This window comes from Nansenia antarctica (assembly GCF_963989245.1).
Source record: "Nansenia antarctica genome assembly, chromosome: 5".
NCBI lineage: Eukaryota > Metazoa > Chordata > Actinopteri > Argentiniformes > Microstomatidae > Nansenia > Nansenia antarctica.
The window spans coordinates 31710611-31724354 of NC_137690.1; the positions used below are offsets into that span (position 1 = coordinate 31710611).

Here is a 13744-nt window from a genome sequence, read left to right on the forward strand (position 1 = left end):
CTACTCGATTGTAACCAGTTTTTTTTTTTCTGCCAATCAACATCATCGTCCTTGTTGACGGTCCGTCCCTCCCTCCCTCCCTCTCTCCCTCCCTCTCTCTCTCCCTCCCTCCCTCCCTCCCTCCCCTCCCTCTCCCCTCCCTCCCTCCCTCCCCCCCTGCTCTCCCTCCCTCCCTCCCCCCCTGCTCTCCCCCTCCCTGCCCTCCCTCCCTCCCTCCTTCCCCCCCTCCCTGCCCTCCCTCCCTCCCCCCCTCTCTCCCTTCCTCCCTACCCTACCCTGGCTCAGACCAGCCCCCCCCCAGCCCCGCCCCCCGGCCCGCCCCCTCAGCCATGGAGGACTATGACGTGTGTTCGGCGGCCAGCATCATGGCCTCGGTGAAAGAGCAGGAGGCGCGCTTCGAGCGGCTGACCCGCGCCCTGGAGGAGGAGCGGCGCAACGTGTCGCTGCAGCTGGACCGCGGCCCCCTGCCCCCCCCCCGACCGGCTGGTGGGTGGCGGCGGCCCCCTAACGCGCCCCTGGCCAGCCAACCCCTGGCCTGGCAGCAGGTGGTGATGCAGGTAAACCCCACCCCCCCATTGCCCCCCGTCACGGCCGTACCTCCCCGCCTACCTGCTTTTGCCCGCTTCCGACTGCTTCTCTCACCCCCCCCCCCTCCCCTCTCCCCCCTCCCCTCCTCCTCCTCCTCCTACCATCTGAGGCGACGCCATTCCATCTCCGTGTGTATCTGGGTCATGTTGCTATGATGGGGCAATTTGCGATATCATCACTGTTGTGTGACTCGATATTCTCTTTGATCAATCTCTCTCTCCGATCCGGGGGGCCTGGTGTTCTGTTCTGTGCAGAACTTCTGTGCTGCTGGGCTGTTGCAGTGTGTTGTGTGTGTGTGTGTGTGTGTGTGTGAGTGCGCGTGGCTGGTGACTCATCATCATCTTGGCGGTGGAGGGGATGCGATTCCATCCCACTGTCATCCTCCTCTCCTCCTCTCCTCCTCCGCCTCCGTCACCCGATCCCACCGTCCACCTTCCACCCACAATGCTCTTTGATATTGTCTTGTCGTGTCTCTGATTGGACGTTAGACCTTTCGGTCTAGCCACCCCCGCCAACCAGGACGGACTGAAGGACGGATGCTTGCCCCGCTCGGCTGGGACCCTGAGAATGTCACCGGTCACCCCCCCCCCCCCAACCCTACCAAAACCCCCCCAAAGACCCCCTCCCAAAACCCCCGCCCAAAAACCCAGAATCATTAAGAGTAGGAATGACAGTAAAAACCAGCTTCATTGTCATATTTCTTGGGCCACCGCCTGTTCTCCCGGCGATGACGATGCCGAACTCCCGGGCGACTTGTTGCATACGCTAGCAGCTGCCCCCTCGTATTCCTAACCCCCCCCCGACTGCTGTGTGATTTACAAGAGCGCTGCTTTAACACGACAGCCAGTGAATTAGCCTGGCTCTTTTTTTTTTACTACACACGCCGCCGCCACGCACCCCCTCTGCTATCGCTCACGTCCTCAACCCCCCCACCCTCGGCCGGTCAATTGGGCGGAACGGCCAGCCGCACACGCACCAGCCTAAGCGGCGTTTAACACCCAGCCCCCCCCCCCCCCACCAAATCACTTGCGTTAGATCCCCTCTCCCGTTCGTCATAAACGCCTCATAAACGCCGGGATAGATTGGATGCGAGGGTCCACCCCCCCCCCCCCCCCGCAATTACCTGATGGAGTGTAGGAAGATGCGGTGGGGGGTGGGGGGGGGGGCGGGGGGGTGGTTGTTGATCATCATAATATACTGGAAGTCTGGCTCAGGGTGTGCGTATGTGGGGGTGGGTGGGGGGAGGGGGGGGGGGGCAGTGCAGGAGACACCTGGCCTGGCCGTACGGCTCCTAGTCTGGTCCTGAGGAGTCTGATGCTGTGAGGCGTGGGGGGGGGGGGGGGGGGGGTGGGTGGGGGTGGGGGGCTGTCGTGCCGTGGAGAGACCACTCTAACATAATGAGCTGAGGTGAGCGATGAGGGGGCGGGGCTCCTCAGTCCTCACACACACACACACACACATTCACACTGACACACACTTACAGTCATGCACACACACACACACTGTCTCACACACACACTCACACACATTCACACTGACACACACACTTACAGTCATGCACACACACACACACATACACTCACTCACACTGTCTCACACACACACTCACGGACATTCACACTAACACACCTACTTACAGTCATGCACACACACACACACTTACACTCACTCACAAACGCACACACACAGACACACAAACACACACTCACGCTCTCTCTGACACACATGCACACACACACACACACACACTTACACTCACGCACACTCACTCACACACAAAGACCGATCCCCGCACTGCGATGATGGATTAAAATGGGTCGTGGTTCAGCGCCGTGGTCTCCCAGGCGCGGGGCGGTGGCACGCTCCGCAGGCCCCTCCGTTAGTTACAGGATAGGTCAGGAGAGGGAGAGGGGGGAGGGGGAGGGGCCACAGTCTGATTAATGGAACAGAGAGTCCATGCTTAATGAACAGGCTTAGTCACTGAATTATTATTTTTCCCGACAGAGCTTTTCCTTCAGCTCTGGAGAGGCCCGACTCTATATCCTGTACTGGAGCTGACCTGACCTTCACTTTGGTTCACTTAGTTGTGTAGCATTGTCTTGCTGCACCGTGTTTGACACGTAGGAGAGGAGGGAGGGAGGGAGGGAGGGAGGGAGGGAGGGAATGTAAGTAAGTAAGTAAGTAAAATGTATTAATACAGCACCTTTCCCAGACCAAGGTTCACAAAGTGCTTTACATAACAAGGAAGAAACACAATAAAACATAATACAAGAGCGAAAGCCACAGCAGGTTAAAACAGGCAAACAAGTGAAAATAAGAACAAGTAACAGACAACAGGTGTACAACAACATCAACAGGACACAGAAAGACAGGCCCTAGGGGCTATCCAAAAGCCTGTCTATACAAGACAGTCTTTAGCTGTTTTTTAAAACCTCGACCGAGCCAGCTGATCTAAGATCCAAGGGCAGAGCATTCCAAAGCCTGGGAGCCACGGTTTGGAATGCTCTATCACCTTTGGTCTTCAATCTGGCACGGGGGACAACCAACAAACCCTGGTTAGAGGACCTGAGAGACCTACAGTGCCTGTAGGGACGCAGTAGGTCACAGATGTAGGCAGGTGCCTGACCATGAAGGGCTCTGTAGGTGATGACCAGAACCTTGAAATTAATTCTATATTTGATGGGGAGCCAGTGTAGGGATGCTAAGATGGGGGTGATATGACATGATTTCTGGACCTAGTCAACAGCCTTGCAGCTGCATGTTGGACCATTTGTAGCCGGCCCAGGGTGGATGTGTCGAGGCAGGTGAAAAGGGAATTACAGTAGTCCAATCGGGATGATACAAAAAGGCGTGAATGATCCTTTCCAACTCTGCAAGAAAGTCATTGTAGCTCAATTTTCCTAAGTTTACCATCGCTGTGAGCTCTGTGGAATGTCTTGAAAGTGGCAAAAACTGTGTTGTCATCAGTTCAGATTTCAATCAACCAGCTCAGTGCTTTGCGGTTAGAGCGTCCGCCCTGAGATTGAGAGGTTGTGAGTTCGATCCCCGCGAGTCAAACCACCAAAGACTATACAAATGGTACCCGATGCCTCCCTGCTTGGCGCTCAGCATTAAGGGTTGGATTGGGTGGGGTTAGACCCTGCGAATACCAGCGTCATGTCCAGGGGGGTGTACTTGTACATCAAGTCGCCTCGCGCTACGGAAACAGGAGATAGGCTCCTGCCCCCTAAGGCCCGTTAGGTTCAAGAACCATCGGTTCTCAAGGCTACTACGTACTTTAAGATGAATGATGGTTGGTGGTCTCCTTATCAACAGCTGATTAAATAGTGCAGTTTTCGGAGGATCTAAAAGCAGAGGTCATGGACTAGCTCGTTCTCTCTCTCTGTTCCTGTTTCCTGTTGTGAAGTTCTCATCATGTTGTGAGTAGCGTTGTTTTGTGATGACCGATGGTCATGTCTCTCTCTCTCTCTCTCTCTCTCTCTCTCTCTCTCTCTCTCTCTCTCTCTCTCCCTCTCTCTCTCTCTCTCTCTCGCCCGGTACACACATAAAGATTTTCTAAATCTTAACACATTTTTTATCTGAGAGAGACCCCACACATGAAGATGAAAAATCATGGATTGAGCAGTTCTGATCGTATTGTGTGTGGTGTGCTCCGATATTCCCAATACAGCACACGACATACATAAAGATCTGATCTACGACAGTCTAGAGTCTCGTCCCCCAAGCCAGAAATCTCGCGTGATCAGGGTAGTAGTACCCTGACTGACCTGTACGAGGCAGCCATGTGCAACAGGGGCAAATAAATTGCCGAAGCACGAAAAGAAGAAGACGCGTCAGTCAGCTCGCTTCTTGATTGTATAGTATAGTACCAGGCTTTAGAATGTCAAATATTGTAAGTAGTGTAAGTAGTTGTAAGGCTTGTAATAGATGTATAAATATACAGCATCTGATTCATTCGACTTTTGACCTTTCTTGCACTAAATAAACACAGACTCAACAATTCTTTGCACGTAGTGATGATTACCTTGGAGATCAACGTTGGATATGCCATACGACCAAGAAAAAAGTATCAAGAAAATTGATTTTATTCATATAAATCCCTCTTCAAAAACAGTCGACAGGCTGCGAGACACCGTCTTAGACAGACGAGCACAATATGAACGTGACGCGGCCTCCCCAGGGGTTGAGCAGCGTACAGTAGACTGAAGCCAGGCTTGTATTCTGACGGTTGGGGGTCGGGGGGGGGGGAGGGCAGGCAAAGAGCCACTTCGATCCTTGTCAGTGGACTTCTCTTTGTGTAGCGTGCCTCACAGACTGTCCTCTCTCTCTCTCTCTCTCTCTCTCTCTGTCCCTCTCTTTCCTCTCTCTTTCACTCTCTCTGTCCATCGCTTTCCCTATCTCTTTCCTATCTGTCTCTGTCTCTCTCTCTCTCTCTCACTCTCTCTCTCTGTGTCTCTGTCTCTCTCTCTCTCTCTCTCTCTCTCCATCTCTCTCTCTCTCTCTCTCCCTCTCCCCCATGATTCATGTGTCTCCCGCTGAGGGCAGCGTCAGTACCGGTGGTCAAAACAAGGAAAACTATCAATAATTCACCCCCCTCCGTCAGATTAACATCGACGTCCCTGTACAGCCGGGTTTGGCAAGCAGTGGAGTACATAACCCAGAGTGACAGGGAAGGATAACATCTCTCCAGATCTTGTAAAGTCGGGTTTTGTTGTGTTGGTTGAATCTATACGCCGTGATGATGAGGATGTTGTTGCCACACTCTGCGAGGAATAGCATCTCTGTGAGGAGCTTGTGCGGTGTGTGTTTGTGTGTGTGTGTGTGTGTGTGTGTGTGTGGGGGGGTGGGGGTGTCACCTATTGTCTTTGTAAACAACAATTGTATTGGTGTATTTCCCCAAGACCTCTTCACACATAGTGTTGTTTGTTGCTCAGTCGTCGTGATTGAACGAACCCTTTTTGGAATCGTCGCGCACCCGGTTTACAGTCGTGTCTTCGAGACTGTGTGTCTTCAAGAATATCAAGACAATGCCGCCGGGACACTTCTCATAAAGTTCCTCGATGGGTGTTACCAAGGGAACCGCTGACATGAAGCACCGCGGCTCTGTGTCCTCGCTCATGAACGGAGACGAGACACGCGGCTAGGGACGACGACGTTAAAACGCGGCGTCCTTTCTTTCTCCAGCTCTGTTTTCCTTCGCCCCGCCTGTGGTAAATTGATTTCTGCCTCAAGGAGAAGTCTAGAAGGAAAGGCTTTCGAAAGGTCGAGCTGCTTGAATAGGGCGAGAGAATCCCTGTCACTGTTCAGCCTGTCAGACAGACACTCAGGCCTCGTCTGTCTGTCTGTCTGTCTGGCGGGGGCGGGGGGGGGGGGGCTATGGAGGACATGACCTCATTGCATACCGACGCCTGTACATAATAACCACCTTATCTCTCGGTAGGGACATCATCGACCTGTTCAAGACAGAACACCCAGCTCATATCGACACGCACGCACACACACACACACACACACACACACACACTATAATTCCACACATCACATTTTAAAACCGATTAAAGAGAGAAGAGCTGTCATTACTACTGGGGTTTTCACCTAACGTCGTTTAGTATTCAGGAGACTCAGGCAGACAGCTAGCCGCGTCGGCTAGCTCCGAGGCCGAGCCACGCCGGCATCCCTGTGCAAATGTTGTGAGAAGTTTTTCAAAGGACCCTGTGAGCTTTAAGAGGAAACACAGTGCAGCCCCCCCCTTTGATGTGTGGAACTGTCTGTGGGTAAGACGTATGGTCTCCTCCCCCCCTCCCCCCTCCCTACCTCACCCTCCTCCCTCCCCCTCCTCCCTCCTCCTCCCCCCCACCTCAGTCCCCGGGCCCTGCCCAACCACAATGGACACAAAGGAACCCAGAGCGCTATAGCGAAGGCAGATATATCCTCACTGGCAGGGCCCGGGGAGCCCTCCAGTCTCTCGTAAATCACCTGCCTAACAATGAGCCTCAGTATTCCCCCAACCCTTTGCTAACCCTCCCCCCTCCCTCCCTCCACCTCCCTCCCTCCTTCCCTCCTTCCCTCCCTCCACTCCCCTCCATCTCCCTGTGCCATCCGGGAACGTTTTTACCTCCTCCCCAAGTAGATGTGTAATTACTTCTCTGGTGTGAAAACGCCTTCATTGTTTGCTTTTGCTTTCACCTCCCCACACCTGTTTTCTCTTCCGTGGGCTGGGGTCCATTCTTCCACTTTTAGCCTCTTTTCTCTGTTTCTGTTTTGTGGTTTTGGACATTGGACCGTTCTTTCTCTCTCTCTCTCTCTCTCTCTCTCTCTCTCTCTCTCTCTCTCTCTCTCTCTCTCTCTCTCTCTCTCTCTCTCTCTCCTCTCTCTCTCTCTCTCTCTCTCTCTCTCTCTCTCTCTCTCTCTCTCTCTCTCTCTCTCTCTCTCTCTCTCTCTCTCTCTCTCTCTCTCTCTCTCTCTCTCTCTCTCTCTCTCTCTCTCTCTCTCCAGTCCCGTATAGAGGCACTGTTCACGCTCCAGTCGACTCCCCCTTGGCTGGGAACCCACGTGTGCTGTTTGTTCAGTCTTGTCACTTTACTCAGCACTTTTCTCCTCCATTTGTTTCTGCTGGCTACCTCTGTCGGAAATCTAAGCCGGACAATCTTGAGCCGTAAGACATGGGTTCTATTATGGGTTCTGTGTATTGTACGGTAATGACATGGGGTTCTATATATTGTACAGTAGTATGTGAACTTTTGTTCCCTTCTGTCAACACTTGGGGTCAGGTGGAGGCGCCCCGGCCCGTGAGTTATGACATGTCTTGACTTCGGGAGGAGGGGTTAAAGCCCCTCTTTGTGTCCCAGGCTCATTGCATCGTGGGTAACAGAGAAAGGAACGGGATCTACTCTACTCTACTGAAGATGGGCACATTCCCGGAGAGGAAAGAAGATGGGAGGGAGTGAGAGAGAGGGAGGGATGGAGGGAGGGAGAGAGAGAGAGAGAGAGAGAGAGAGAGAGAGAGAGAGAGAGAGAGAGAGAGAGAGAGTGGGATAGAGATGGATGCGTATTGTACAGCAGGCTATTTATATTCCAGTGGGGAGTCAGACCTTCATCTTCAAGCCAGCCTCATTGCTGGTGTGCTTAATGCCTGTCTCTGGTGCACCGCCCCGCCATTTGATGATCACAACCTATTAAACCATTACATTCACTAAGAGCACTAACAGGCTCGGAAAATCGCCTCCATTTCCCTTCTCCCCCCTGGAGTCATTAATGACAGCCTTACTGAGGGCTGAGTGTTGGGGAGCAGCAGTCAACAATGTTGCTCTGTCTGTCTGTCTGTTTGTCTGTCTGTCTGTCTGTCTGTCTTTTCTGTCTGTCTGTCTGCCTGTCTGTCTGTCTGTCTGTTTGCCTGTCTGTCTGTCTGTCTGTCTGTATCTCTGTCTGTCTGTCTACCTGCCTGTCTGTATCTCTGTCTGACTGTCTGCCTGTCTGTCTGTCTCTCTGTCTGCCTGTCTCTCTGTCTGCCTGTCTCTCTCTCTGTCGGTCTGTCTGTCTGTCCCTCCCTCCCTCCCTCCCTCCGTCCGGACAGCATTAGGTGACCGTGTGAGTTGGAGATGACCGTGATTCTCTAAACAGGCGGAGATTGGCGTTCCCAATCTTCTGGCCAAGGAGGGACACCATGTGTTTAAATAAGGGGGGGGAGGGGTGATGGGGGGGGGGGGCTGTCCTTTACAGGACCCTTGTGCCACTCCAGGAATGTGACCTTCTGCCTCTCTGTGTACGTGTATATATAACCAAACAAGGTTGGACGTTCACCCCCCCCCCCCCCCTCCACCCCTCGTTTGAAAGCTAAATTGAAACCAGTCGGAATGCAGAAAACGCATGAGCAGTTTGGAAGTGATTTTTTTCTTCTTCAAAGCCTTGATTTAATTATGCTCGTACTCTTTTAAAGGTGCTGGTGCGACACTTTTACTACGTGAGTTACAGGCATGTAAACGGCGAGCAAAACCATGACCAGAAGTGTCACTAAAGCATGTTTTGGAGAAATACACTGAAGAAAACAAAAGACTGCCACCCCCAAGCCAACCCCACGCACACATATTACAGTATTTTGAGCAGGAAAAGGGCTATACAAATAAACGTTTTTATTATTATTATTGCACACTACTGGATTACTTGTATGCCACTGGACTACTTAACTACCGTACTGTATTATATTGCATTTCATATCATCGTATTTTGCGCAGCATTTTTGCACTATTGAAGCCACCGTAAAACCATCACTTTATTACTTAATCAATGTAGGGCTACCTATTTAACTTGTTTACCTTACTTACTTACTACTTGTATCTGAATGCTGCGATGCCAATGTTGAAGAACCAAAACCAAAGAATTTGACTCTTGTGTACAGAGAGATGGAATAAAAGCGATTCCGGTGTTTTCGGGTTCTGAAGTAAATAGATTCACGTGTGCTGTTACCTAACCGATCAAACATCATTACATTTCTCAACGTCTGTGTTTGGCCCAAAGGGGGGGGGGGGGGTCAACCTCCAACCTCCAACATTTTGTCCACAGAACTGTTAAGACAGAAGTAGTTTGGTGTGTGGTGCCATACTATAAATAGGGAGAGAGGGTACGTGATGGCTAATAGTTAGTGACGAGGTGGCGGTGGCTAACTGGTGTGCCGTGGGCACAGCCCCCCCCCCATGGCGCCACGCAGACTGGCACAGGGTGGACTCACTGTGACAGCAAGGTATGTGGACCGGGAGCGCACCCCTAGGTACGGCCCGTCACGCTGTGTCAATGGGTCTGGGTCTGGGGTCAATGGAGGCCGGTGGAGGTAGAAATCGGAGGACGGACGGACGGGCGGGCGGCCTCATTGAGAAACGCATGAAATGTAATGAGGAAGCGGTAATCATACGCGTTCCACGATGTGTTTGATGGCCGTCCCTCGTTCCGTTCCGTCTGTTACCATGGCGCCAGGCCTCTCCGGTTCCTCCATCCACTGGGCTCGCACTCCTGTCACGTCCTATCAACCACAGCAGCCCTGGCCCTGCACCTCCACCCTCTGGGTCTGGGTCTGGGTCTGGGGGGAAGTGAGTTATAGTGCTCCTCTGGCCAGAACCAGACCCAGACCCCCCCCCCCCCATTCTCAGGACATTAACGCATTACGGAAGGGCAGAGTGGCAAGAGTCAGGTCTGGAATGTCAGGTCTCACTAGGGAGTGTCTGAGTTCTGGAGGAAAGGGTTGTAGGAAACGATTATTGCCAGAGTAGGAATGTGTCAGAGAATAAGAGCTACTGCTGTAGCCTTAGCTGGCCAACTTGCTAGCTAGCTCTCTCTCTCTCTCTCTCTCTCTCTCTCTCTCTCTCTCTCTCTCTCTCTCTCTCTCTCTCTCTCTCTCTCTCTCTCTCTCTCTCTCCCTCCCAGTGCCTCGTTTGGCAGACCTCAGCCACCTGGACACTGAAACACTGACAGACAGAGAGGGAGAGAAAGTGAAAACCAACACGAATGTATCCATATATCTCCCAAGTTGAGTTTTGACACGGTACTTTCTACATTGAACAGGGAGAAACGATAGTAGGAACACAATGCTGCCATTTGTCCTCCATGAGTTGCTTATTTTCAGTGGGGGGGGGGAATAATCCTACCGTCGAAACTCATGAGACTTTTTTTTTTCTTGCGAGTTGTGAGCAATGCTGGAGTGTTGGTATAAACACATCCTCTCCTCCACCCGACAGACGTCGTAATGCCAACCTTCACAGATTCACCAGAATGAAGATGGGTGTCTTAGCAGCTTGTCGACTGATGTCACTTCTCTCACTCTCTCTCACACGCTCTCTTCCTTCCTTCCTTCCTTCCTTCCCTCACACTTTGCGTCGTGACATCTCGGAGCAGAAAACATGATTTTAACAGATGCGGCGGCTTTTAAGGGCCGCTTGGCTGTCACACCGCTCCGTGTTGCAGTACATTAACCTTTTCCACCATCTGTTGTACCACCCCCGTCCCTGACAAGGCAAGAAATGACTAAGTGGGTTTGATTAGCTCCAATGGGTTATTTACATAGCATAGTGTCTTTTTTTGTATGTACCGCCGCTGAAAAAAAACTAAAACGGAAACAGGGCATCATCAGTTTCTTGAGAACGTTACCACGCCGATGTTTTTCTCGTTTAATTATTGAGCGTGTTGTTTGAAGTGTCGGCGCAGGGTCTTGTTTAGAACCCACTGGAGCGGCGGAGAAGCGGATCGGCGATTCAATTGTTCTCCGTCTTCTGGATTGACGATTGACCCCGATTCACACAATGACCGCGATTCGTTGATCACATCACACAACGGCGGTCTTTTTGAGAACTCTTTATTTCCCAGCATAAGGGACAGACACTACCACAACCTATCGCAAAAATAATGACTCACGGCTTTGTTTTCTTGTCACAATTCGTTGTTTTTTGGTGTGGAACCGTTGTGTAAAAGTCTATCCGCTTCGTGTCAGGCCTGACAACGGCCCTCGGCTGTGACTGTGTTGGTGACAGAACCCTCCTACCGTGGCGCTTCATTAGTCATAGCTTTGTAATTGACATGGAGGTGAGCAGTTTTTACTGTCTTTCATAAAGGACCGTTCTATTGCAGTTGAGTAATATCACAAACCCCTCAACCCCACATCACATGCAATTGCCTAATTCTTACTGTAGGTTAACGACAACCGCGTAATTACAGTGTTAATACACAGATGTTGGAGGGAAACATCATGTCAACTGTTAACCGAACCCTATGGAGGAGGAGGAGGTAGCGGCTGAGTTTTTTTTTTAGCATTCCTCGTAGGATAAACAAACTGTTGTCATTGGAGTGTTTGAGCAGGGATGTTACTGCGACGTGAGGTAAACAGGTAAGACGCCTCGTCGATGTTACTTTAGCAGGGAACAGAGCACGGCTTCGAACGCCCTCTCAACCAACCACAGCGCTTGTTCCGATCGGACCTGTTCGTGTAATGTACGACGTCACGTGATGTTTGTTTTGTCTCCATACCTTGCCCTGTCTGGTCTGAAGTATTCTCCTGGAGCTGGTCTTCTTTAACGGTCGTCCTAAAGGAAAAGAAGTCTCAGCCGTTTTAGTGGAGCTTCTGTGTGCGTGCGTCTCTCTGGCAGCCAAGTACATTTACATTATTAGATTAACATTCTTCCTCAGTCTTGGTCACAGTCTTATATCGGAATTCTTTCACATAGTCCCCCCCCCCCCCTTATATCAAGAAAACGGGACAAAGGGTGGGAGAGAAAGAGAGACACACAGGGAGGGGTGAGAGGGAGGGAGGGAGGGGGAATGAGCGTAAAAACTTGCAGAGTATGGAGTGCCCCCCCCCTGACTTCTCTCTCTCTCTCTCTCTTCCTTTGGCATGTCAGTGGGGTGGGGCCAGAGCAAGGCTCCCCCTGAGCTCCAGCTGCGTCTGTCTGTCAGCCAGCCCCCCCCGCCCCCGGCCCCTCCCCCTGCCCTCCCCCCCCCGCCCCGGCCCCTCCCCCTGCCCCCCCCCGCCCCGGCCCCCCCCGCCCCGGCCCCCCCACCCCGGCCCCTCCCCCTGCCCTCCCCCGCCCCGGCCCCTCCCCCTGCCCTCCCCCCCCCCCTCTCCCCGCCTCTCCCCCGTCAGGGACCTCGTTTGCATAGATGCTGCGTGAGGAGGAGAGAGGGCGAGAGAGAGAGAAAAGAGAGAGAGAGAGAGGAGAGAGAGAGGGAGAGAGAGAGAGGAAGGAAAGAGAGGCACAGCGTCGAGCTGCTCCACTCACAACGCGGGGCAACTGCTGCCTGTCTGGGAACCTGCTATTCTATTCACACTCACACACACACACCCTCCCTCCTCCTCCTCCTCCTCCTCCTCCTCCTCCTCCTCCCTTCTCCTCCCCCCCGTTACTTTTTCTCTCAACCCAGAGGGTTTTGTTCCCTCACTGGGTAACTTTTGTTGAGAGTGTGAGCCTGTGTGTGTGTGTGTGTGTGTGTGTGTGTGTGTGTGTGTGTGCGCGCACACACACTGTTTTGTTTTGCTCTTTCCTTTTTTTTCTGGGTTCCTACCGTCAGAGGCGAACGGGGGGGTTTGAGTCACTCCACAGTTTTGTCTTCGCTGCTGCTGTCTGCTGCTGCTGCTGTCTGCCTCCTGCGCTCCTTAACGTTTCAGCATCTCAGCCGAGCAGGGGAGAGAGAGCGGGGTCTGGGTTTTTATTTTTTTTCTCTCTCTCTCTCTCTCTCTGTCTGTCTCTGAGAGGATTCGGAGAGAGTGTGGTGTGGTGCGAGAGAGCGAGGGGAGTGGAAGGAGAGAGAGAGAGAGAGTGTCAGCGTACGCACGAGCGACTGTGTGGGGGAAAGGATGGCTGTCTGCCTCTGAGCTGCCTCTGCTGCTCACGAAGGGGGGGGGGAAACTCCCGTTAAAAAATAAGGAAAGAAGAAGGGAAAGAGGTGAAGGAAAAAAAAGAGAACTTTTTTTTTCCGGAAAGAAAGGAAAATTGTGTTGGGTCTTTTTTTTTGGAGGAGGAAGCTTCACAAAAAGGATTTGGACGATGCCTGCCGAAGTGAAGCAGGTTAGTGCTGTGATTACTGGATTCTCCTGGCTCTCTCTCCCCCCCCTTTCCTCAACCTTCATTCCCTCTCCTTCTGTTTTCTCTCTCTCTCTCTCTCTCTCTCTCTCTATCTCTCTACTTCTCTATCTTTGACGGTCGTGTTGCTGGATTACAGAAGGTTAGGTGAGGGGGTTTATGACGTCTGGTGTGTGAGGCTTCATGTCACAGAAGGTCAAACGCTACGTCTGCCTTTTCCCCCTCACTTTCCCCTCAACAACACGCTGTCTGTCTTCAGCTGCAGGGATTAGATTATCACTGGATCATCCTGCGAGGAGGAGGAGGGGTGGTGTGTGTGTGTGTCTCTGTGTGTGTGTGCGCGTGTGTGTGCGTCCATGAGTGTGTGTGTTTGTGTTTGCTAGCCTCTAGAGGGTTGATCTGGTTTCCGTCTAATTAACTATTTATTTGAAGTATTTGTAGCCTCCGCTGCGTTCTGTAAATAGCTCCCGGTGCATCTATAGTGGGTGCTGCTGTCTTGGGGGCGGTCTATGGGTGTGTGTATATAGGGTATGATCTTAGGGGTAATCCATCCAGGCACCGTGAGGACGGGTCGTCCTGTAGTAACCATACAGGTCTGG

At 52.2% G+C, this 13744-nt stretch overlaps 1 protein-coding gene across 1 annotated transcript in view; it reads left to right on the plus strand.

The window, feature by feature from the left end:
• Window positions 1-329: 329 nt before the first annotated feature.
• LOC308157963 (splicing regulator ARVCF-like) overlaps window positions 330-13744 on the plus strand; it is a gene marked incomplete at both ends in the record, with an annotated part of 59638 nt that continues 46223 nt past the window's right edge. Inside the window, 2 exons of the mRNA XM_080531557.1 lie at window positions 330-557; window positions 11044-11095. Coding sequence (XP_080387683.1) covers window positions 330-557; window positions 11044-11095 — 280 coding nt within the window. The remainder of the gene's footprint in view (window positions 558-11043; window positions 11096-13744) is intronic.